Source organism: Neofelis nebulosa, chromosome 15 (genome assembly GCF_028018385.1).
Source record: "Neofelis nebulosa isolate mNeoNeb1 chromosome 15, mNeoNeb1.pri, whole genome shotgun sequence".
NCBI lineage: Eukaryota > Metazoa > Chordata > Mammalia > Carnivora > Felidae > Neofelis > Neofelis nebulosa.
In genome coordinates this window covers 70010826-70036395 of record NC_080796.1, presented here as the reverse complement: position 1 = coordinate 70036395, position 25570 = coordinate 70010826, and the positions used below count along the sequence as shown (strand labels likewise).

The window sequence follows — 25570 nt, the reverse complement described above, 5'->3', positions numbered from 1 at the left end:
CTGGGTGGCTCAGTCAGTTAAGCGGCCGACTTCGGCTCAGGTCACGATCTCGTGGTCCGTGAGTTCGAGCCCCGCGTCGGGCTCTGTGCTGACAGCTCAGAGCCTGGAGCCTGTTTCAGATTCTGTGTCTCCCTCTCTCTGACCCTCCCCCATTCATGCTCTGTCTCTCTCTGTCTCAAAAATAAATAAACATTAAAAAAAAAATTTAAAAAAATAAAATAAAATAAAAAAAAATAAAATTGCTTTCCCAAGATTCATTTTCCATAAGTCTTCTATACATTTTTTATCTCCATTTGAAGTTTGTCCTGTTTGTTCCCCTTTCTCATTTTGGAACAATTATTTTAATTAGGACAAGCTTACTCTCTTTTTCCCTTAACAAAAAGATCTCCGTCTCTCATACCTCTTCTTACCAAAAACACATACTACTTTGCTTGCTTAGAGACGTTTCCCTTATTATTTCTTGTAGATTTAATTACATATATTAATTAGAATTCTTAACCCTCAGAATCCTTAATTCTCAGTGAAAACTAAGAGGTAAACAATTGTGGACTGTTAGGCTAGCATTCTTTGGACTGGCAAATTTACAAACACATTTCGTAATTTCTAGCATTTTCTTCCTCACTCAATGTGGCACCAACCACGTTTACTAATACACCCAGACACCTTTACTTACTCTGTAAAAGGAAGCCAAAAGTGGATAAACCTCTGTTCAGGAAGTAACGTTTCAGTATTTTATTTAGAAATGATCTGGATAGGCAACAGATACCCATCATTTAACTTATCTTAGTACGACATTAAGATTTCAAGTTACCGAAAAGATTTTGGAAAACATTTTTTTTACATGTATTTATTTTTGAGAGACAGAGAGAGACAGAGCACAAGTGGGGGAGGGGCAGAGATAGAACGAGACACAGGATCCGAAGCAGGCTCCAGGCTCCGAGCTGTCAGCACAGAGCCCGATGCAGGGCTCGAACTCACAAACTGTGAGATCATGACCTGAGCCGAAGTCGGACGCTTAACTGACTGAGCCACCCAGGCGCCCCTGGAAACGTTTTTTTTTTTTTAAGTTTATTTATTTATTTTGAAAGAGAGAGAGAGAGAGAACATGCACGGGAGGGGCAGAGAGAGAGGAAAAGAGAATCTCTAGCAGGCTCCGAAATGTCAGCTCAGAGCCCCATGTGGGGTTCAAACCCAGGAACCGTGAGATCACGATGGAACATTTAACCCACTGAGCCACCCAGGCGCCCCTAAACTTTTCCTTAATATTTGTGAAAACTTTAAAGATTTTTCATTCGCTTAGTTTCCAAATAGCCTTTCCTTTTCTTTCTTTCTTGTTTTTTTTTTTTTCTGATAAGAATTGCTTTCCTAAACCTTACACTTCACAGAGCTAGCCCAGATAAGGGTTCCTAGAGAAGAGTGGGTAGAATTTTCTATCTTGAAAGCACAGGGAAAGAATGCAAGTTTCTTCGAGAATGACTTCCATTCAGTACATTAGAATTCGACAATACCCACAAACCTTTTGAAATACATAGAGGAAGTTTTGGAATCAGCAAAAGGGTAGGTGGGCTTTGAATTGCTCATAGAGCTGAACTTCTGTTCTTGAAAGATTCAACAAGACAAAAAGAGCTGTTTTTAATTCCTCAGAGAATTGGGTTGCAACCTGAATGACATTTAAAGGGCTGGCCCACTAGGCCAGCTACGTTTTCTTCAATTTGCTTCTTTATATCAGGAAAAAGATCTCAACTAATTTAGAAATCAGAAGAACCTATGTTCTAGATTTACAGTTCTTTGTTGTGGAATGTTTTTCTTCTCCTCCGAGTATGTAAAGTTTCTGTCGGGAGGCGCCTGGGTGGCTCAGTGGGTTAAGCATCCGACTCTTGAGTTCAGCTCAGGTCATAATCTCACAGTTCGTGAGCTGGAGCCGTGCATGGACTCTGTGCTGACAGCAGGGATCCTGCTTGGGATTCTTCCTCTTTCTCTACCCCTGCCCCGCTCGCAGTCTCTCTGTCTCCCTCAAAATAAATACATCATCTTTAGGAAAAAAACAAAGTTTCTACTGGGCTCTGATTATCCGCTTCAAATTTAGTCAACTTCTGATCATAGAGCTACTTAAAAAATCATTTCCAATACCTTGTCCGGTTTCAGCTAGGACAAACTGTAAATGTTCCTGCAGTATTTTTTTTTTATGTTTATTTATTTTGAGAGAGAGAGAGAGATAAAGAGTGAGCAGGACAGGGATAGAGAGAGAGGGAGGCAGAAAATCCCAAGCAGGCTCCCCATTGCCAGTGTGGAGCTTGACTTGGGGCTCAAACTCACAAACTGTTGAGATCACGACCCGAGCCAAAATCAAGCGTTGGAAGGTTAACCAACTGATCCACCTAGGCACCCCATTGTTCCTGCAATATTAAACAATCCCATGGACCTAAGAGGCACCCCCAAAGAGGGTGCAAAAGGTATTAATCCTCCCAAGATCCAGAGCCACTCCCAAAGTCAGCCAAAAGAAGGACCTAGACAATTCTCTGAGAGCTGGCAGCAGTTGGAAAGACTCCAGCTAGAGACAGGGGCAACCCATGTTTCTGTCTAGCCGTATTTTGGGGGCCTCCAACCTCACAGTTGCCACGTGAAGTTCTCAGGACACAAAACAAACAAAAAGGCAGTAGATGCTCCTGAGAAAGAAAGATTTGGGAAGTAATGGATACCCCCAAACCAAAGTCACAGGAGCCTGAATTTAGAAAGGAAAAGACAATGCAAAATTGTATTTTCTTCTCTTGGCCGGGCACTACAGAGATGGAGGAGAGCTGACTCGGATAAGAATTCTCAGTCTTTGGGGCGCCTGGGTAGCTCCATCAGTTGAGCATCTGGCTTTTGATTTTGGCTCAGGTCATGGTCCCACGGTCGTGGGATCAATCCCCTGCATCTCTCTCTAAAAAAAAAAAAAAAAAAAAAAAAAATTCTTACTCTTGGCCAGTTTTTGCCAGTTTCCCCAAGATCCCATCTGCAGATTCTAGACTGAGAGGGATCTGAAGTCGAGGGTAGCTCCATTATCTATCTGAATTTGGAAAGGTTTTCCACTAATTAAAAAAAAAAAAAGTCTGTTTATTTTGGCAGAGAGAGAGAGAGAATGAGAGAGAATCCCAAGGAGGTTGCGAGCTGTCTGCACAGGGTCTGACATAGGGCTCGATCCTATGAACCATGAGATCATGACCTGAGCCAAAACCAAGAGTGAGACTCTCAACTGACTAAGCCACCCAGGTGCCCCTCCACTAATTTTTTAAAAATAGCTTAAAGGAATTTTTTTTTTTTAATGTTTACTTACTATTTTGAGAGAGAGAGAGAGAGAGAGAGAGGGAGAGAATGAGTGTGAGCAGGGCAGGGGCAGACAGAGAGGGAGACACAGAATCGGAAGCAGGCTCCAGGCTCCGAGCTGTCAGCACAGAGCCCGATGCGGGGCTCGAACTCACAAACCCTGAGATCATGACCTGAGCCAAAGTCAGATGCTTAACCTACTGAACCACCCAGACACCCCTAATTTTAATTTTAGTTTCCCCTCGGCTATTTAAGGGAATAACTGATAGCAATTTACTGGAGAATTCCTCTGAGGGTAGATATGGGAGGTGTCCATAAGGTCACTACCTTGTCAGGCTCGTGTTTATGGCCTTGTAGTCTTTTCAGAGTGGAAGGCAATTCAGATAAGGAACGGGTAGGGTGTGAATACTCGAGTGAAAAAGGGGAGTCATGCTAGTCTCACAGTCTTTTGTTTTAGATGCCTCTTATGTCCTTAACTTTTCATTGGCCTTTTGCAGTGAATCTCTCAACGAAGTTATTTTCGAATCTTGAAGACTTTTGGAAGCTTCTTCATGCCAATTAAAATAGGTAGCCCAGCACTTCCGTCGCCATGACCATGAACAGCGCAGGGGAGGTCTGCACGGACAGGAAGCACCCGTAAGATAAGTGCTTTAATCACTGGTTTGCTGAGAGGTTCCTCAACGGGGACGGCTCTGGGGACCCGCGCACCGACCTCTTCAAGCGCTACCAGCAATGTGTTCAGAAAGCGATAATGGAGAAGGAGCTTCCCATTGAAGAACTAGAATTCATAGATCACAGTTCTTCTTGACCTTGACGGTCACCTTAAAAATAGACTCCTTGAATCAGGAAGTAGAGGGCACTGGGTTTCGTCAGTTAAGGCTGTGAAAGTAGCCATCAGTGTGAATGAGGAGTTTAGGAGGGAGGAGGTTTCTTTCCTCCTGGATTTCCTCTCGCTTGTAAGAGGATGAACCATCACTCTTTGCTTCGAGATGATTTCTCGCGTACTCTGGCATCTTGCAGGCACTCTCTGTGCTAAAACGGAATGATTTCTTGGGATTGTGGTTGCAGTGCTTGGTCTGGGATCAGCTCCGAATGTCCTTTGTATGGAAACATCGATAAACTTGTCAGGATGATGAAGATTGCCTGACCTCTTGAGTTTTGCTGCAAAGGACATTAGGTACACGGTCCTGGGGTTATGACTCATGGAAGCAATTGGTTGGATCTCTCTTTTCCCTCAGGGAGCTGATGCTCTGAAATGGGATCCCAGCACAAGTTTTAATCAGCGCTCGGGAGCACGGCTGTATTTGTACATAATAACTGTTAAGATCGCTGGCGGACTGGGTTGGCCAACTGGAAGACCGCTTGAACAGAGTTCCCTGCCGTAAGACGAGGGGTCAGATTTCAGGTTAAGATGTGAAAGCTTGAAAAATGTTGCAGTAAGAACCATTTCAGAGCTCACAGTGTAGCTGAGGAGTTAAGATCCTTGGAGTCACTGTGGAGGAACATCCTACGTTGCAAAGATTTGCGGTTGCCAGCTTTCAACCCAGGCCGATTAATTAGGCCAACTTGTGTTTATCAGAAAAGTGCCCAAATGCTGCACCTGGTTAAACGGGAGAAGAGTTTGCTGTATTTGCCGTGTAAGGTCTGTAATTATGAAGACGGAATGAATTGTAACATCTAGTTTTCAGTAAATAAATAAATAAATAAATAGATTAATTAAAAAATAGGTAGCTCACTCTGTTTGAGTTGGAAACCTTACTTTTAAGTGCACTTCTTGTTTTCTTTCTTTTTTTCTTTTTTTTTTAATGTTTATTTATTTATTTATTTATTTTTAATTTTTTTTTTCAACGTTTTTTATTTATTTTTGGGACAGAGAGAGACAGAGCGTGAACGGGGGAGGGGCAGAGAGAGAGGGAGACACAGAATCGGAAGCAGGCTCCAGGCTCCGAACCGTCGGCCCAGAGCCCGACGCGGGGCTCGAACTCACGGACCGCGAGATCATGACCTGAGCCGAAGTCGGACGCTTAACCGACGGCGCCACCCAGGCGCCCCAATGTTTATTTATTTTTGAGAGAGAGACACACACCCAGGGGGACCTGGGGAGGGGCAGAGAGAGAGGGAGACTCAGAATCCGAAGCAGGCTCCAGGCTCAAACCCATGAACCGTGAGATCATGACGTGAGCTGAAGTCCGACGCTTAACTGACGGAGCCACCCAGGTGCCCCTCAAGTGCACTTCTTAAATGAATGATCTTGCCTTATTAGAATGTTTCCCGGAATAGCTGTGGTCATTCTTGTGTGTTTTAGTAAGATTTTGCCATTATTTATAGATGTCTACAGCTTCTAGGACCGTGGTTCTCAGACATCAAAGACGCAGGTGTGCTGGCAGGCGACAATGTTTGATTCTTTGAAAATTGAGGATCCCATTTCGTTAGCCAAGGCGTGGGTCTCTCGGAGCCAAATTAATAACCGAGAGGGATGTGCCACTGGGTTGAGGGCTGTGTAGTGTTGTCCAGCAGACATCAGTGCTTGGGAATTTTCTTGGGTTAGCAGGTGACCTAGTGTCGGTCTAAACTGTTCCATGACCAAACTTCTGCTAGCATGGGAACCTTAGATTTGGGTGGTAAGTGCTCTAATGGCTTTTAAGACCTTGACCCATGCCTACTAATTTTGTGGCTTTGGCTTCCAAGATTCTCATTAGCAATAGATCTCTTATCCTTTTTACAAAGATTATCCCCCCACCTTCACCCCCGAGAATATTTCTTTATAGTGGCAGACACTCAAATGGATTTTATTTTTTTTTTAATTTTATTTTTAAGCGATCTCTACACCCAATGGGGGACTCGAACTTACAACCCCAAGATCAAAAGTCACATGTTCTACCCACTGAGTCAGCCAGGTGCCCCTCTAGTGAATTTCAGCGGTCTGCTTGTGTCTTCTTAGATTTTGATGTGCTGTCCACCAGAAAGGTCCACATTTTTGGTCTTTGTTTATTTCCTTAGGTCCTCCAACTCTTTTTTTATTTTATTTTTTTAATTTTTTTTTAACGTTTTTTATTTATTTTTGAGACAGAGAAAGACAGAGCATGAACGGGGGAGGAGCAGAGAGAGAGGGAGACACAGAATCGGAAGCAGGCTCCAGGCTCTGAGCCATCAGCCCAGAGCCCGACGCGGGGCTCGAACTCACGGACCGCGAGATCGTGACCTGAGCTGAAGTCGGCCGCTTAATCGACTGAGCCACCCAGGCGCCCCAGGTCCTCCAACTCTTTATGCTGTGGACTTGCCTTGAGGCTTTGCACGTCCCCCTAATGGCTCCCATCACACTTTTCTTTGATTGAAGAAGACCCACTCTTTTCCCTTGTTGAAATAATCCTCCTTAATTCAACCAGACTTGCTGTCTCAGGCTGCCTGAGCACCATCCCTGAGACCTATCAGCACCTCCGAAAGACACTTCCCTTGGAGATGAGGTGGACTCCAAACCCAAATATGGTGGCTCACTATGTCTCACCGTGAAACATCCGGTCTCTCACACCCTGATTTTCCTCCTGGAAGGAGTAGAACAAACACACTCGAAGAACTCAGCGTATGGAACAGGCAGAGCTCAACTGGAAGGAAGTTTGCCGGAGATCCCAGAAAGCAGCCAAAGGGGCAGGGAATGAAAACGGCTCTGTGGAGACCTTCGCCTGCATCTAGGCACCAACCCCAGATTCTTAGTAACGGTCTTGGGCTCCCATCCTCATTGGCAAGACCGCCAAATGACAAAACTAAAACAATTAATAACGAGTTCAATGTCCTTTATTTAAGGGAAAACATTCCATGGGTTGGGGGAGTACAGGACCTCACAAGCAGTAGAGCACTCTTCCTGAGGGATTTGGGGGAACAGTGAGTTTTATAGATCATTGGAAGAGGCAACTAGGAAATGGCCTGATCAGCTGGAAGGTTGGAGATTTCCCTATAAGGCTGGCAGTTCCCTCTTTTCTAGGATATGGAAAGCTAGCCAAAGCCACGTGGATAGATTGTGATTGGTGTACATGAGGTTTCCTTGACAAGTGTTTCCTGTAAGCACAGGCTGACTTAGATTTAGATTTTGTGACGTGGGCCAGGCCACTGGCAGGGGGGCTTCCATTTTGTGAGTCTCGAGATACAAATTAACCTGATTGGTTTCTAACGATATGTTTCAAGTATTGATGTCCGATCATTGGTGTCTTGTCACCGGGGAAGAAATTCACCTGAAAATCAGATAAGGGCTGGAAATAGATTGGGGTCAGGAGCCTTGAATGAAGCCAGTAGTAAAAGCCTGCAGCTGATGGGCCGAGGCTGTTGAGGTTTCTGAAAATTACGGGTGTGAGAAGAGGTGTGACGGTGTTATTTCCTTGAGTATTAAAGCTTGCTTCCTGTGAGGGCATTTGGGAAAGAGGCCCCAGGAAAGGGCCCTGAGAAGAGAATCTTATGTTCTGGGGATGAAACGGTGGTGAGGATGGTGATAGAAAGCAAGAAAAGGAAACTAGCCTTCATTGGGTACTCATGATGCACCAGGCACTTGGCTAGCCCTCCATTTTTCATTTCTCTTCTAAAAGAACCTTGGATGCAGTGGTTCTCAACCCGGGGCAACTCTGCCTCTGAGAGAACATTTGTCCAAGTCTAGAGACATTTTGATTTTCACAACTAGGGTGGCCCCTGGCATCTCGCTGGTAGAGGCCAGAGGTGCTCTTAATTATTCTACAATGTATAGGACAGGCCCTCCCCGTGAGAACCGTTTGGCCCCAAATAGCAAAAGTACTGAGGCTGGGAAATTCTGCTTGAAGGGTAGTCCTGATTACCTTCTTCTTCTTCTTTTTTTAATGTTTATTTATTATTTTTGAGAGAGACAGTGCAAGCAGCGGAGGGGCAGAGAGTGAGAGGGAGACACAGAATCCGAAACAGGCTCCAGGCTCTGAGCTGTGAGCACAGGGCCCGATGGGGGGCTCGGACTCACGAACCGGGAGATCGTGACCTGAGCCGAAGTCGGACGCTTAACCGACTGAGCCACCCGGGTGCCCCCGATTACCTTCGTTTTTACAGATGAGCTATCTGAGGTTCTGAGAAGCCACCTAGCACTCAAAACTAGACTTATCTAGCTCCAAGGCCCGCGCTGCTTGGCCATAGTGACAGGGACAGGGATGGGAACGAGGGTGGCGAAGATAAAGAAGCAGGGCACAGCTTGGTGCTCAAAAGATCCCTGTTGAAGGAACGAGCAAAAGAACGCATGTCCAAGGGGAATAAGGGGACGGGGATCATCATCCTGATTCCACCTGACACACCTCTGTGTTCTTGTCCCACCATCCAGGAGTGAGTCAGGGATTGGATAATAAAGAAAATCGGATGATGGTGGGCGCCTGGGCCTCCAAATGGAACTAGAAGTCAGAGAAGACTGACTCCACATTCTTTCCCACCGCTTTTTCTAAAGACCTGGGAACAGATAGGAAGGAGGGTCTGAGCTGAGCTTGGGTGGCCATTCCCCTCTTGCTCCCAGAGGCTGAGCCCGGCTGTGTCCCAAAAGAAGAGGAAGAAGTTGTTTCCCAGTTGCTGAAATTTCTGTGAATTTGGAATTGGGCTGAGCCAGATCCATTCTGGGAAGCTCCGAATCTTCTGGGAGGGAACAGTTGAGAGGAAAAAGGGTGGAAGGGGAGGGGCCTATGGTAAAACAACATTTCTTCTCACTTCCTCTTTGGGACTTCAGAACTGGTCTGTCCTCCCCCCGGGTGGAATCGGTCAGGCCTCAAGAGAAGTCTGGGACTGCCACGCCGGTGCTGCCAGGGCCACCGTGTGCCAGGAATTGATGCAGATCCCTTCAACCCGCCCCCTCCCTGCTGCCCGTAGTGACCGAGCCGAGTGTGTGCCCTGCCCCCCTTTGGGCGACATGCTCCTGTGGACAGCTCTGCTCTTCTTGGGTGAGTCCGGGTCCCCAGAGGCAGGTGCACTTTCCTACCTCAGCTGCTGCCACCCTGGTTGGGCAGAGGTCGGGCGAGGATGAGGGGCGGCACGGGAAGCCCATCAAGGAAACGAGGAGGGCGAAGGCCCGCTGATGAAGATCAAACTCGGACAACCCGGCTGGCCTTGGCAAACAAGAACACTGGCAGTTTTGGTGGTTGTTTTTAGTGTCTTTTGCCCGGGATCCCCGGGGCAGTCAGGTCACTGGTGCTCTGCCACTCATTACACCCGAAAAGTCCAGTGACCTAGATTTGAGTGACTAATGAGTGGCCAGCACGTTTCCCTTCCTTAGAAATTTGTGTTTCCCAGGGACCAGATCTCAGGCGGGAGGGCTAAGGCTGTCTGAGACAAGGGGTAGGGAGGAAGCAATAGCCATCCTCTGTGCCCCTGAAACCACTTCAGGCAGCAGAAGCCTCTTCTGTTCATGTGTCAGATTTCCCTGGGAAGGAGCACAAGAGGGTCTGGGTTATCCAGGGAACAGGGGCTCAGAGGACACCCCACCTGGACAATTCTGGAATCACCCATCGTAGGACCAGAGAAACCACGCATGCCTCTTTGTACTGCACACACGCGCGGGGCTAGGTCCTGGGTCTGATCGTGGAGAAAGCCAGAGTCCTAGGCCAAGATGGAGAGCCAAAGACTGATGGTGCCGGCTGGGCAGAAGTCGGGGGAGACCAACGAGGGGAGCTCTATTGCCGGGATTGTCTCTCCAAGCTCAACTGCTAGAGTTTCCAGCCTCAAATACACCTCAGGATGGCCCCAGGCCCCGCAAGTCAGGGACTCTGACTGATAATGAAATCTGGGCATCTCCGGGAGCCCTGGGCCCTCAGTGCTGAATGATACTGGGATAGGGGGTGGAGGTGAGAAAGAGAGGGTGTTCCTTCAGGAGCAGGATAAAATGGACTGAAGGGGCAGAGCATGTAAAAAGGGCGCTGGACGGTCTCCTTTTTCACAGGGGGAAGCTCAGGCCTGGAGCGGGGCTATGCTTCCCTGCTGACAGTGCTACTGTCGTGCAGGTCACCTGGGCGACACTTGATGTTTTCTCCCGTTTGCCCTTTTGCTAAGTCACCGAGGGTTTGGTCCATTTTTCCCATTCTTCCTTGGGCCACCACATTTAGGTCTTCGTCACTCGATAACTCAACTTTTAGAACGGCCTCTGACCCCACCTCGAGTCTCTTGTCTCCTCTACTCTGAATCCATGCTTTACACTGAGGCCATGACCTCTTCAAGTACGGCCACAGCTGAGTCTTGGCACTTCAGAAACACCTCCAGTGCTGCTCTACTGAATAAAGCCTCCCTTCTTTTTTTTCTTTGTTTTTTTAATGTGTATTTATTTTTGAGAGAGATAGAGACAGAGCACCCAGCAGGGGAGGGGCAGAGAGAGAGAGAGAGAGAGAGAGACACGAATCCGAAGCAGGCCCCAGTCTCTAGGCTGTCAGCACAGAGCCTGACGCGGGGCTCAAACCCACCAACGGTGAGATCATGACCTGAGCCCAAGTCGGACGTCCAACCGACTGAGCCACCCAGGCGCCCCAGTAAAGCCCCAATTCTACCCTCTTAACCATGTTCCCATTGCCCCAAGTGGATCTTCCTCTACAGCCAGGCAATGTGTACATTGCGTTTCCTGCAGAATTTCTACAGATTCCACAAACCGCCCTGTTGAAACATTAAATAAATGCTATGTACAGGCCCTGTTCTACGACTTGGGGATTTACCAATGAATAAGACAGACGGCCTTCCTGACCTAAAGCACGCGGTCTTTGTCTCCCTTACAATGATTCTACCGAGGGTGTGTTCCCTACCATTTGTTGAGTGTGGAATGAATAAATGGCCGATGACTTCTCTCTGCTCTTCTCATCTTTTTCTTGTTTCTCCTCTTCCCCTCCTCGTAGGCTCTACTTTATCTGCTCTCCTGTCCCGCACTGTCCCTCTCGCCAGTCCCACACTGGTTTTTAGCTCTCACCTCTACGTCAACAGCTTCCAAACCCATCCCTCTTGTTTGTATCAACTACAATTGCGTGTTTCCACCTGCCAGTTGGACGCCTCCACACTGATATGCCAGCTCAGAAACAAAACATACTCAAACTCAACTTAACATCTTTGCCTTACAAACGCACACCTCCTCCTAACACATGGATCTGTGCGGACGGGAGTGACTTTCTCCTAGCCATCCGCTTACATTACCACCGTCCCCGGTTCTGCCTCTTAAATTTCTCTCGTGTGTGTGTGTGTGTGTGTGTATCTTTTTCACTTCCCATTGTCAATACGACTGTGGCCCCTCTTATTTCCCACCTAGACTCATTCAATAAGCGATTTCCAGAGCCTTGGCCAATACAATTGATACGGCTACTGCCCTCTTTGAGCTTACATTCTCCTGGGAGATATAAACAACAAGTAAGCAAACACAGAGGCGTAAATATAAATTGGAAAGGGCCGTGAAGATGTAAACAGGATGCTCTTACAAGAAAAATCCTTGTGGGGAAGAAGAGAGGGCGGCTCACTTAAACAGGATGATAGGGAAAGTATTTTCTGAGGAGGTGACCTTGAGCTGAGACTTTGAGCATAGCAAGGATCTAGCCATTGGAAGAGGAAAAGGGAGTAGGTCTAGAGAAGAGGGATGAGCTTACACAAAAGCCCCAAGTGTCAGGAATCTAAAGAGGAGCTCAGTGAGTAGGGGAAGAGGGCCTCAAGATGGGAGGGGAGAGGGGAGAAGAGCCCTTGCCCTGTGTGGCCTCATAAAGATGTACACTTTATTTCAAGAGCAAAGGAAGGCCCTTGAAGGCTTGCAAGCAGGGGAGTGATGTTATACGATCTGATACTTTTATTATTATTTTTTAATGTTTATTTATTGTTGAGAGAGAGAAAGAGAGCACGAGCAGGGGAGGGGCAGAGAGAGAGGGAGACACAGAATCCGAAGCAGGCTCCAGGCTCCGAGCTGTCTGTGGAGAGCCCAGCATGGGGCTTGAACTCATAAACCGTAAGATCATGACCTGAGCCAAAGCCAGATGCTCAACCAACTGAGCCACCCAGGTGCCCCTCTGATCTGATATTTAAAATTTTTCTTAATGTTTGTTTATTCTTGAGGGAGAGAGAGGGGGACAGAGTATGAATGGGGGAGGGGCAGGGAGAGAGGGAGACACAGAATCCGAAGCAGGCTCCAGGCTCTGAGCGGTCAGCGCAGAGCCCGACGCGGGGCTCGAGCCCACGGACCGCGAGAGCATGACCTGAGCCGAAGTGGGACGCTTAACCCACTGAGCCACCCAGGCGCCCCTGATGTGATATTTTACAAATAACTCCGGCCTTTCTGTGGGAAGTGGATTGTAGGGGGACACAGGAGTGAGGAGAGGAGTTAGGAGGTGGAAAAAAAGCTGGTGGTGACCTAAACCTGCACAGCAGTCACGGGCACGGAGTGAAGCTGACAGACTCCAGGCCTAAGCGGGAAGCAGAATCAACAAGATTCACTGATGTGAAAGGGGGTGGGGGGCTTGGGAGAAGGAGGGGAATAGAGGTGAGTTGCAGTTTCCAGGCTTGGCTAACTGGGTAGGTAGTGAAGACGTACAATTTCGCGGGGAAGAACGGGAGAGAGACGTTAGAGCGAACCGGCAACGGCAGAGTCCAAACTGCGGCGAACAAAACAGTGAATGGAAGGAGTAGAAACGAGGGTGGCCCACGGGGAAAAACACATTTTTGAGAAATCTGGCTCTGAAAGGGAGCAGAGAAACGCTTTTAGAATTGCATGTGGGATCAAGCGAGAAGCTTTTTTTTTTTTTTTTTCTTTTAATGGAAGATCCTGGGATATGTTTACGTTGACGGGCCAGACCCGGATGAGAAGGAGAAATTGATGATGCAGAAGAGGGTGGGAGTAACAGAGAGAGGGAAATGCTTGCCAGGGTGACAGAGAGGACAACACAGCCTGGAGACGGACCAGGGAGAGACGCAGGGAGGCTTTGCCCAGAGAACAGGGAGAAAGGAAGTTGGACAGAGGTGCAGACTGAGCTGGGGGAAGGCGTGAGGTTTCCTGCCAGCTTTTGTTTTCAGTGAATTACGGAGGAAGGAGTCGGGCTTTAGGAGAGAAGGGTTTCAAGGCAGAGGGCAGGGAAGTTTTGGCAGCGAGAAAAGATGAGTGTTACTGGGCAGCAGAGCAAATTTACTGGAGAAAATTGTCAGAGGGACGCCTGGGTGGCTCAGGTGGTGATCTCGCGGTTCATGGGGTTCGTGGGTTCGAGCCCCGCGTCGGGCTCTGTGCCGACAGCTCAGAGCCTGGAGCCTGCTTCAATTCTGTGTCTCTGTCTCTCTGCCCCTCCCCTGCGCAGGCTCTGTCTCTGTCTCTGTCTCTCTCTCTCTCTCAAAAATAAACATTAAAAAAGAAAATTAAAAAAAATTTTTCAGAATGACAGTTCAGTGTCCTTTTGAATATGGTGACCGCAAATTTATAGAAACATCCATCTGCCTGCTTGTGTAGGTGATTTTAGTAACACACAGCTGAACCAGTAAAGACAGGGACAATACAGAGACAGCCAAGGGTAAGGAAGTTAAGGGGATTTGCATAGGGGGCTTTTTTTTTTTTTTTTTTGGAGGGGATGCTTTGTAATGATGAATCATCAGATCTAAACTCCAGGCTGATCTTTGCTTTTCTCTCTTACAGGTCCAGTCCTTGGGACACCTGGTAAGTGCTCCCCCCACATCCTCTCCCTCCCCCAGCCACCTTCTTCCTCTACTCCCAGCACCCCATCTGGAGGTGCCCTGAATGCACCAGTAACCCCATACTGAAGTGGAGTCTCCCGGAAGATGCCCCGCCCCCTCCCCTCCTTTCTCTTTCCCCTTCTCCCAGGGAAGAAGGGGAGCCTTGGGGGCATAGGTGGCTTCAGCCCTTCTGGTTCCCTGCTGGTGAGCTGTCACTCGTCGTCTCTCTCGCACCTTCCTCTCCCCAAGTAAAATCAAGAGCCCGGACAATTTTAGTTTCAGCTGCATACAAAATCCCATCATCTGCCTGGGATGTCTCCGTGTGTTGATAAATTTTCCACTTTGGGTGTATCTGAGGGCTTCAGGGCCTGTTTCCCTGGAGAGAAATAGGAAGAGAGACCCCTGGGTGCAGCTTGCTGAAGCAAACTCTGCAGGGCCTTCTTTCTCTCTGCCACTAAGCTCCCCAGGTCCCAGGCCCCCCAGGGGGGGAGGCGGAGGTTCTCCCTGGGGTAATGAACCCAGGATCCCTAGACTGCCCCCCCCCCACCCCAGCCTTTCTCTCTCTTTCTTTATCCTTTTGAGGCCACAGAGCCTCCACTGAACTTGGGTGAGGATAGGTCTAGTCTAAGGGATAAAGATTGACATCAGGTCCGAACGGAAACCTGATGTCTGCCTCATGCCTGACACTTTCACCAGATGCTCCCACGGTCTTCATCCAGCTCTGCAGAGAGTTTATCCACAGTGTTCACATGCCTCAGGTTACAGGGGAGGGAAGTGAGTTCCAAAAGGGCATGTATGTGGAGTGTGTGTGTGTGTGTGTGTGTGTGTGAAAGAGAGAGAGAGAGAGAGAGGAAGGAAGGAAGGAAGGAAGGAACAAAGAAACAAGGAAGAGAAAGAAAGAGAAGAAAGAAAGAGAGGAAAGAAAGAAAGAGAGGAAAGAAAAAAAGAGAGGAAAGAGAGGAAAGAAAGAAAGAAAGAAAAAAGAAGGAAAGAGAGGAAAGAAAGAGAGGAAAAAAAGGAAAGAAAGAAAGAAAGAAACAAAAGAAGGAAAGAGGAAAGAAAGAAAGGAAAGAAAGAAAGAAAAGAAAGAAGAAAGAAAGAAAGAAGAAAGAGAGGAAAGGAAGAAAGAAAGAAAGAGAGGAAAGAAAGAGGAAAGAAGGAGGAAAGAAAGAAAAAAGAAGGAAAGAAAGAGAGGAAAGAAAGAGAGGAAAAGAAAGAAAGAAAGAAAGAAAAGAAGGAAAGAAAGAGGAAAGAAAGGAAAGAAAGATAGAAAAGAGGAAAGAAAGAAAGAAGAAAGGAAAGAAAGAAAGAAAAGAAAGAGGAAAGAAAGAAAGAAAAAGAAAGAAAGACCTGCTTTGGATGGCCCCCGGTGAGATATACTTCCAGAATGTTTGCCTTGCCCCTTCTCCCTTTCTCTTACCTCTTGCCCTATCTTTCTGAGGAACGGCGACACTCTCTGAGGGGACCTGGCTTCCCAGGGGCCCCTGCGGTGGGGTGTACGAGTAAAAGGAGCTGCCTACATTTGCAGAACGGTTCTGGGCCGGGTTCCACGCTTGATGTCCCCAGCGGGACCTCAGGTGCTTGAAATTCGGCGCCCGCTTAGGCTCTTGGGGCCCCTTTTCCTCATGCTTCCCCTTCTCTCTGCCCCGGAGCAGGTCTCCCGAAGGCTGTGGTGGACCTGGAGCCCCCGTGGATCCTCGTGCTCCGGGAGGACGATGTGACTCTGAAGTGCCAGGGGGCCCACACAGCCGGGGACCACTCCATCCGGTGGTTCCATAATGGGAGCTCCATCCCCACGCAGGTCCGGCCCAACTACAGCTTTAAGGCCACCGAGAAGGATAGAGGGGAGTACGCGTGCCAGACGGACCAGACCAGCCTCAGTGACCCCGTGTATCTGGATGTGTTTTCCGGTCAGTGGAGGAAGGCCCCGGGGACGGTCCGGGAGGGCAAGGAGACACGGAATCTGCTTACAGAGGTTTCTTAGGGAAGCAAGCGAGGTGGCCTGTTTACTGGGAAGCATCGCTGTGAGCTGTTTGAAGTTGTTTTCTCCACTTGTTTCCCTTTTCACCCACCCCCTTTGCTCGGTGTGTGTTCCTAAGAGATTCCTGATTGAGCGAGAACCTTAAGAGGGCTACAAACAAGCAGCCCCGGGGTGTGAGAGAAGCAGAAGGAAATTCTGACTGCATAGAAACCCATTTTTGTAGCAGTCACGGAGCGCAGACGGACCACAGCTGAGTCCCTGGCCTGGACATTACCAGCCGTGTAAACACCGAGTTACACGGTCTGCCCTCGGGCCTGTTTCCTCATCTGCTCCTGGGGGCTAATTAGGCCTCCTTCCCCGGGTCCTGGTGGTACCAGCATTTCCCTGCCCCCTGCCCTCCAGGCAACTTGACCTGAAAATTGTGTTTTAACTATCTTTGCATTTCCAGCCCCTGACAAGGGCAGGCCTTAAAGGATGTTTGCTAAACAGAGGACCGGTTATACAAACCTCCGGGCAAAAGAGTAGTTTCTCCCTGAAGAAAAGCCACCAGGCAATTGAGATGCATACCCGTCACTGTTACTCTTCCTGTCGTCCCTTTCCCTCACCTGATTCCCGAATTTTCCTCAAAAGCATGGGGCCTGCTGCCCACCCCACCCCCACGGCCCACTCTCAGCCCAGCAGGAAGTGACAGGCCTGGAGGGAAAGCTCTGAGGACCGGCAGGGACCTTGACCTGTGTGTCCCTGTCCCTCCAGGAAGGGAAGGAGGTGAGAGTGTCCCCCTCAACCAAGCCCCCCCAGCCCCTCCCACCGAGTGCGTCTGCAGCCAGCCATTGGAGCAGGGAGGGGCTGTGTGCGCCTTCTCTGCGAGGCTTCCAGAAGATTGCAGAGGACTTTCGTTCCCAGATTGACAGAAAGGCCCTTGGATTACCCGAAGAACATATGGGGGCCGCGAACACGAAACTGGGCCCTGCTCTCACGATCTGCCCCAAGACCCATGTGCTCAAGGAGACCTCAGGTGGCCCGCTCGCAACCCAGCCTGAGGCGGACACTCCCCAGTATTCAGGTCCAAACCTGGTACGAGCACAGACTTTGCAGGGAAGGAAGGGCCAGTCACCTAGACAGGGAAGAGATGTGCAGGAATCGGTCGCTGGGGCCACGTGGCAGCAGCTTTGGCTTTTTCTCTGGGCTCTACTTTATTATTATTACTTTTTTAAGTTTATTTATTTTGAGGGAGGGAGTGAGAGAGAAACAGAGCACGTGAGCAGGAGAGGGGCAGAGAGAGACGTAGTAGGGAGAGAATCCCAAGCCGGTTCTGAGCTGTCAGGGCAGAACCCGACTCGACGCAGGGCAGGAGCCCACAAACCGCGAGACTGTGACCTGAGCTGAAACCAAGAATCGGATGCTCCACAGACTGAGCCACCCGGGCGCCCCTCTACTTTAGTTTTTAAAAGCTTGACAGTCTCAGCATTCCTGCCTACCCTCGTCCCATCTTCTGAAAGAGGCAGTCAGTCCAGGGGACCAGGGCCGCCTGGCCTCACCCTGGAGTGCAGTGTCCAGCCAGGGTCCCGGTTCTCCGAGAGGAGGAATCTGCAGAAGGGAAAGGGGAGGAAGTGGGTGGAACGTGTCTCCCCAGCAGGAGGGGTAGGCTTTTCTAGCTGGTGGGACCCAAGTAGCAGGATTTGGTGTCATCCTCTGTGCCCAGATTTCCCGCTGTAGCTGGGGTACCCCCTGGGTACTGAGTATCTCTTCCTGTAACCGCGGCAGGGTCACCAGCCAGTGTAGAGACTTGGTTGGCCTCATTCTGGTTGGGGCCAGCCTGCGCCTGGCTGTTGTCATTCTTCCTGCCCCCTCCACCCCCCCTCCACCCCTACCTCCCTATAATTCTGCTCTCTTCTTCCACCTCTCTTTCTAATTCGTGCTCAGCTCTGTCCTCCGGCTTTAGAGAAAAGGAGTGGGGTGGCTGGTGGCTCAGTTGGTTGAGCATCCGACTTCGGCTCAGGTCATGATCTTCGTGGGTTCAAGCCCCGCTTCAGCCTGGAGCTGACAGCTGGAGCCTGGAGCCTGCTTGGGATTCTGTGTCTCCGTCTCTCTCTGCCCCTCCCCTGCTCATGCTCTGTCTCTGTCTCTCTTTCTCTCTCTCCCTCGCAAAAATAAAAATTAAAGAAAGAAAAGAAAAGAAAAGAAAAGAAAAGAAAAGAAAAGAAAAGAAAAGAAGTACCTGGGCTGAGGTCAGGAGTACAAATATCCCTCATAGGCTCTGTTCCCTATACAACAAAATTACTAAATATTTTTTTCTTCCTCGGTAAAAGGATGAAAATTGGGGGGGAAGGGGTACGCAGCAGGCTAGTGCCCCGCCCATGACACTGCTGCCTTCAGGCAAAGACCCCGCTGAAGTAAAACTCCACGTTACCAACATACGCCAAATAAACTAATATTTGTTTCATGTCCATGATTTCGTACTCTCCCAGAAGATGCATGTCGCTGCCGTGTCCCCTCACATGTTACCTCCTAGGTCAGACTGGATCTCTCCCATCGCTCCCCCAAGGAAGGGACTGCATTCTGGGGTCTTTTTTTTGGTGTTTTGTTTTTTCTTTTTTTAATGTTTATTTATTTTGAGAGAGAGAGAGACAGAGCATGAGCAGGAAAGGGGCAGAGAGAGAGGGAGACACACACTCTGAAACAGGCTCCAGGCTCTGAGCTGTCAGCACAGAGCCTGACGCGGGGCTCGAACTCACAGACTGTGGGATCATGACCTGAGCCGCAGTCGACAGCTTACCTGACTGAGCCACCCAGGCGCCCCCCCCCCCCCCCCTTTTTGGGTGCGGTCTCTTGTATCCTTCTCACAAGGGCCTCCTGGGCAGGACGGGGCTGTAGCTGCCCTCTCTCAGGACAGGAAAGAGAAGACGGGTGTATCCTGAACACCTACTACGTGCCAGAAACTATTGTAGATGTGTGGTATTACGTCATCCATTTTCACAGCTGAGGAATCCAGAAGAGGCCCAAGATTGCCGAGCTCCCAAATGATGGAGCCAGCTTTGGAGACCAGGGCCGCTGGATTGAGATCTCAAGCTCTTCCCTCCACACACTGTGTCCCACCAGTAAGGACAGGGTGGGTCTCAGAGTTGAGTCAAGACCTGCTGGGTCCTGGGGTCCCTTTGTGTCTTTCAGACTGGCTGGTGCTCCAGACCCCTAGCCTGGTGTTCCAGAAGGGGGAGCCCATCGTGCTGAGGTGCCACAGCTGGAGGAACAAGCCTCTGTACAAGATCACGTTCTTCCAGAATGGAAAATCCAAGCAGTTTTCCCCCATGAATTCCACCTTCTCCATCCCACGGGCAAACCTCAGTCACAGCGGCGAGTACCATTGCACGGGACTGATAGGGAGGAGTCTGCAGACGTCACAGCCTGTGGCCATCACCGTCCAAGGTGGGAACCCCATCAGGATGGAGAGAGGACTGGGGGCTGGACAGTTATGGCCGAGGTCCTACGGGCCTACTCGGAGGCCTGAGAAATGCCACAGCCGAAACAGTTGGGCGCTGAGGCAAAGGGGGGAGGCACGGGGCGGGGGGGGCTTGATAAATATTGGCCAAGGGGCAGCAGTAGGGGCTACGGTTCAGAGCCCTCAGCCTCAGGTCCCAGCTGAAAAGGCTGGGTGCCGCTGAAAATGCAGGCGCCTACTAAGGACAGCAATGGCACAGAGCTCCCTCATTGGTGCAGAGGTTCCTTGAGCTCCTGGACGTCCCCAAGAACTGAGGGTTTCGGTTCTTCTTAGTTCTCGTGCCATGTACATTGGCTTGCTCCCCAAGGCATGGCGTGTCCCCGACAGTTCAAGGTCTGGCTGGGTCCAGTGGCGGTGCTTCCCACCAAGGAAGGCTTCAGGCCCCCCTCCCTTCTCTCCCTGAAGCTGACAGGAGCCCTTCCCTCTGCCCCCACACAGGCCCTCGTGTGCCTCTAGGAGGCACCTGGTGTGGGGGAGGCACACATCCAGCCACAGCAACCCCATTCAGGGGAGGTGGGGGAGGAAGTGAGTGTAGCATCTGCAAGGGACCCAGACACAAAGCAGCTCCCGGGGAGAAGCCCTGAGCACTGTGGGAGGTGGGAGAGTACCGCCTGTCCTGAAGTCTCTCCTCTTCAGGGTCCAGTTGGAGCGACTCCTCAGTGACGGTGATGATTGCGGTCGCGGTCGCTGGCATTGCTGCCGTGGCCATCCTTGCTGCCGTTGTGGCCTGGTTCCGCCACAGGCAAAAGCAGACTTCAGGTTTGTGGCTTCTCTTGGTTCCTCTTGTTATCAGTTCCTACTTGGCCAACGCCCTAACCCCAAACATTTCCAGAACCCTTCTCTTGGGGCTAAGAGAATCCTTATAATTCAGACATAGCCCCTTGTTTTGTTTTGTTGTTTTTAGTTTATTTATTTTGAGAGAGAGGGAGAGGAAGAGAGAGAGAGAGAGAGGGGCAGAGAGAGAGGGAGAAAGGAGATCCCAAGCAGGCTCCTTGCTGTCAGTGCAGAGCCCAATGCGGAGCTCGATCCCACGAACCGTGAAATCATGATGTGCGCTGAAATCAGGAGTCAGGTGCTTAACCTCCTGAGCCACCCAGGTGCCCCCACAACCCACGTTTTATTCATTCATTCATTCATTCATTCATTCAACAAGGCTCGAACGAACTTGTGTACGTGCACAGCACTGTGCTAGGCAGTGGAGGCTAAGTCCGAGCTCCGCTCGCAAGGAGCTCACGGTGCAGTGGGAACGACAGACGTGGGAACAGCAGAAGTACAAGTAAATCGTTATAACTGGGTGGGATGACAGCAACGGTAGAGAGTTGCAAAGGCTATGGGTTCAGAGGACACGAGAGCCCACACGATGCAGCACGCGGTGAGCCATCAGAGAAGCTTTTTCGCGACGCGGTGGCACATGTAGTGACCCACGCACACGTGGTGGGGCCAGACCACCCGAGTTTAGATCTCGGCTCCACGGCTCCGCTGCTTTGTGAGCTTGGGTGAGTTATTCACCATCTCTGGGCCCCCGTGTCTTCATCTGGAAAGTGAGGACGCTAATCGAACCCACCTCGCAGGATTGTAGGAGGATAAACGAGGCTGAGCTCTCACGACAGTGCCGAGTACCTAGCAAACAGCACGCAAGTAAGAGCCTTTGTCATTATGGAGGAGGCCGTACGTGAGGGGAGCAGTTAGCCAGGCCAAGTGGGCCGGAAGAGCATTCTAGACATGGAAATGGGGAACACTGCAGCTGGGCTGGGACTTGAGGGAAGGGCAAGGAGGGCGCTGGAGGCAGTTGGAGGCATTGAGGGCATGAATTGCAAGGCACGAAGGAAGGAGGCGTGAGTCAGGCAGGCAAATGGACAAGGGCCGGGTCACGCAGACCGCGGAGGCCACATTAAAGAACGAAACTGTGTTCCAAAGAGGATGGCAAGACCACAGGAGGGAAGTAACCGTAACTCCTCGCTCACTTCCCCTCAGCACCACCCAGCACAGTTTGCCAGGCAGCCTTCCGTTCCCTGATGGGCGCGCTGAAGATTCTGGGCCCTTGGAGACCAGTTCCTTCCCGCTTAGCACTAACGCAAAGGAGCTGAGAGAGGAGGGCAGGTGCCATAGAGATCTAATAGGCAAATTGTCGCTGTTCATCACGTGGAAAAGCCGGCTTGCTGGAGAGGAAGTCGGAAGACACCCAGGGGAAGGAGGCAGAAAATGACTCAGGAGACGCCACGGTTAACCCAAGTGCCCAACCTGTCTCTCTGGACCAGGCCCTTTTACAGGCAGGGCCTGGGCAGGAGAGCCAGGGCGTGGGGAGGAGTCTCTGTGGGGGAGGGGTCTGTGTTGGTTCTAATCCATTCCTGCCCTGGGTCCTTGTCCCAGGACTCAGGCCCCAGCCCACAGTCCTACTAACCTTCTATGTGCACTCCCCCTCCCCCATGGCTCTCCTAGGATACCCTGAGCACAGGGAAATGGGAGAGACCCTCCCTGAGGAACCAGGTGAGTGCAGCTCCCCGCCTGGGGGCCTGAGGTGCCCTGCCTGGGGCTGCCAGGTGGATTGGAGTCAGCAGGAAGCGGCTTGTGTGAGTTCAGCTGGGAGCGCAGGAGAGGGAGGGGGCGGTGGGAGGAGGACAGGGGCTCAAATCGCTTGGTCAGTTCTGAGACTAACTCCTGGGCCTCAAGAGGACCTCACTGGGGATGAGGGGCAGACGACCACCTGTCCCAGATAGAGAGGGGAGGGCCGTGTCCAAATTTCGGAGCCAGGAACGCTGGGAACGTTTCCAGAGCAGGAAATAAGATATCTGGGCCTCTCTGTGGGGGTTGGCCAAGCTGGCACGGGACAGAGGTTAGAAGTGGTAAGACTGAGACAAACAGGATTGAGAGGAAAGGAGGGGGAGACCTAGGGAATACTCCCAGGACATGGTGAGGAGTCTCTGGGAGTGATGGGGTAAGGGTGGGGCATCAGGAGGAGATCTAGGCTTGAGAAAGTTCTAGAGGACTGGGTGCATTCATCAGTGAGCTTCACTTGTGGGCAAAGCTTGGTTCTGATGCCTACTCGAGTAAGTTTATTAAACATGGACGTGGTCCTAGCTCTGTCATCATCATCAGGTGGAATCTTGAATGTTCCCCACCATGGGGGTGCAGGGACCTCCCTGAGGACAGGAGTGGAGTGGCCTGGATGACCTCGAAGCCCTTCCAGGCCTGACACTCTGAGAGTCAGTGACCATTCAACCCCCGGCTGAGGTAGGAACAGGAGTATTCCAGGCGACCTCCTGACTGAAGTTTAGCTGGAGCATGAGGGAACCCAAGACATTCTCGAGGGGCTCCCCAGCAGCAGCAAGAGAAGAACAGGAGGCCCTCGAGGACTCTGGGTCAGACGGCAGGAGCGTGACTCAGAAAAGAACCAACAGATTCGAGAGCTTGAGCAAAATGGCGTTCGTCCCGCTGTGCTTTGAGCAAGGCCCTTGCGTTCTTGGCCAGGTCACGCGGGGACGCGGGGCCTGAGCCCACACCAGGCCAAAGCAGGTGTAGAATAAAGCCCCAGCACAACTGGGACAGCCACCTGGAGGTCTGGCTCCGTCCATACCGGCATAAATATATTCCACAAGTATTTATTTCACAGCCAGGCACTGGGGCTGGTTGTTTCCCATCAGCTGGCGAGGTGGCTGGGATTATTGAGAAATGTATTGGAAGGAGAATTGGGGAAGAGGTTTGCCCCAGAATCTGCAGCATGGCGAACAGAGACTCTTTGTGTTCAGAGGGCGAGTGGAGACACTAAACGTATTGTCCCGGACCCTCCAGCCCCTTCCTGAGGAATGCTGCTTCGCAGATACTGAGGCTACTTCCCGCCCCGGCGAAGTGAGCTTTTTGGCAAAACACATGTGGGAATTTGGTGTGTTTTAGCGATTTACCAGGGAGCCGACTGGCCTGATTTGCTTGCTTCCCTCTTTCCCTCCCTCGCTTTCACCGTTGCGCTTTCTTTCCCTTTAACGTCAGGGAGCATCACCTTCTTCTGAGAGTTCCCAGCAAGATGCAGGGCATCTGGCCAATGCCCAGACGCCCCCCACCCCCACCCCCGGTCTCCTGGGGTTGGCAAAAATCTGGACTTGACTTCCCTGTGATACTGAACAGCTCCCAGCTCTTCCTCGGTTCTCAGATCCCCCAAGCTGGCCAGTTTGCCTCTAGAAAAAGTCAGCCACTCTCTGAAACGCACGCGGCACAGACTGCCTCCTCCTGCCAGCTTGGCCAGGGTGGGGAGCCTGGGTGGTGAGCGAAGCTCTTGGCCTACAGGTCCTTCTTGCAGGTCTGGTTCGGGCTTTGTCTTTGCAGCCTCTGCGGCTGTGTGGTAGGTCCTCTTCTGCAACAGTGCCCTGGCTGATCTCTGTTCTTGTTGCCCACAGCCAATCTCACGGATGCTGAAGATGCCGCCAAAGTTGAGGTGAGCCGTCCCAGCCGTCTCCTTCTCCCCCCTCTTCTGCTGCCTCCATCCCTGTGACTCTCCTTTCTGCTTTCTCTAGGCTGAGAATGCCATCACCTATTCACTTCTGTTGCACCCGGAAGCCATAGAGGAAGAAACAGAGGAGCCGGATTACCAGAACCACATTTAATCTCCGTTGTCTTGCCTGAGACCGGGGGAGGAGAATCAGAGGGGCCAGAATCGGAGCATCAGAATTCTTGCCTGGCCTGAACTCCCCTTGGGGAGGACAAGAGGCTGCTGCGGTTCCAAAGAAGGAGAAGGACTCTTCCAGAGCGACCTGTGTGAATCCTGAAGCTCCCTGTCCTCAAAGACAATACGGCCCCAGATAACTGACTGTAGTGAGTCCTTCTGCGTCTCTGTCCTTCTCACCATCGAGACTCTTCTGCATACACCCACACGGCAGATAAAAAATTACATTTATTAAGAGATTGTAGCAACATGGGAAATATTTATGTCACAGGCACATGAGAAACATTACGGAAGTATGTACAATTTCAGAAATGATGAAACAGACTAACATTGGCCAACACATTAAAAGTGGTTGTTTCAGGGTCATGGCGTTAATTATAGGTGCTTTCCATTTTCCTTCCTTATTTTTCTACACGGACCGTGTGTTCCTTTTATAATAAAATACTATAAAAACAACTTTCCCTTTCCCTTTTAAAGGCCGTATTGGTTGGAGTGTAGACAGGTCTATTTCTTTCCAGCGATACAAATCTTGGGCAGGTGGTGATGGGAAGGAGGTGGAGGAGAGGGAAGATTTGGAGTATAGGGTGAGTGTCCCACTTAAAACTGACTACTCTTGGGGCACCTGGGTGGCTCAGTCGGTTGAGCGTCCGACTTCGGCTCAGTTCATGATCTCACGGCTCGTGAGTTCGAGCCCCGAGTCGGGCTCTGTGCTGACAGCTCGGAGCCTGGAACCTGCTTCTGATTCTGTGTCTCCCTCTCTGCCCCTAACCCACTTGCATTCTGTCTCTGTCTCTCTCAAAAATAAATAAACATTAAAAAAAATTAAAAAAAAAACCTGACTACTCTCAGCAAACACGTCTTCTGGTTTCCATGTCTTCTTTCTTTTCCTCTGATGGCAAAGAAAACAATCGCTTTGTTTTGTAACACTTGTTCTCAGGAAGCCAAGCTTCAGATGAATCCTCAGGAGAGATTGCTGACTTCCTGTTGCTGAGGTCCTCCTATATTTACCAGCAGGACGTGACCCTCTCAGAGAAGCCATCCTGGCAGGTTCGAAACACGACTGACAGCTCCCCTGAGGGTTTGGTGGGTGCCCTTGGAGCGGCCTCATTTTCCTGGGACGCTAACACAGACTCCTTGAACAGCATCCTTGCATTTGGGATTTAGCAGCTTCCTTCTCGGTATAGTTTCCATAGCTTTCTAGGATACATTTCATAGTCCCACAATCAGATTTCACACGCACATAGTGTTATAATAATAAGGAATAGTAATGCAATAACATAATTACTAGGTTATTGAGGGCTTACTTTATGCCAGACTAGGTGCTTTAGAGAGTTTCAGAGCATTAGCCATTCACATTTCTTCTTCCTGTTCACGTGCTCATTTTTATGGGAATAATGTATATCTATTTATAAATTTCCTGGTAGCAACTTATTTCCAAAAGGAAATCAAGATTTCTATGTAAATTATTTTACTACACTAATAT

General features: G+C 50.2%; 1 protein-coding gene across 3 annotated transcripts; it reads left to right on the top strand.

The window, feature by feature from the left end:
* Positions 1–9005: 9005 nt before the first annotated feature.
* Positions 9006–24543, top strand: FCGR2B (Fc gamma receptor IIb). 3 transcript variants are annotated; one of them, XM_058700247.1, is made up of 8 exons: positions 9006–9233; positions 13919–13939; positions 15612–15866; positions 19106–19360; positions 20070–20192; positions 21873–22003; positions 23822–23859; positions 23939–24543. In XM_058700247.1, the coding sequence occupies exons 1-8, from the start codon at positions 9122–9124 to the stop codon at positions 23985–23987; spliced, it is 984 nt and encodes a 327-aa protein (XP_058556230.1). In that variant the 5' UTR covers positions 9006–9121; the 3' UTR covers positions 23988–24543. The 3 variants fall into 3 exon arrangements, with proteins under 3 accessions (XP_058556230.1, XP_058556232.1, XP_058556233.1); XM_058700249.1 differs by having other exon boundaries at positions 9008–9233; positions 21873–21920; XM_058700250.1 differs by lacking the exon at positions 21873–22003 and having other exon boundaries at positions 9009–9233.
* The last annotated feature ends 1027 nt before the right edge of the window (positions 24544–25570 follow it).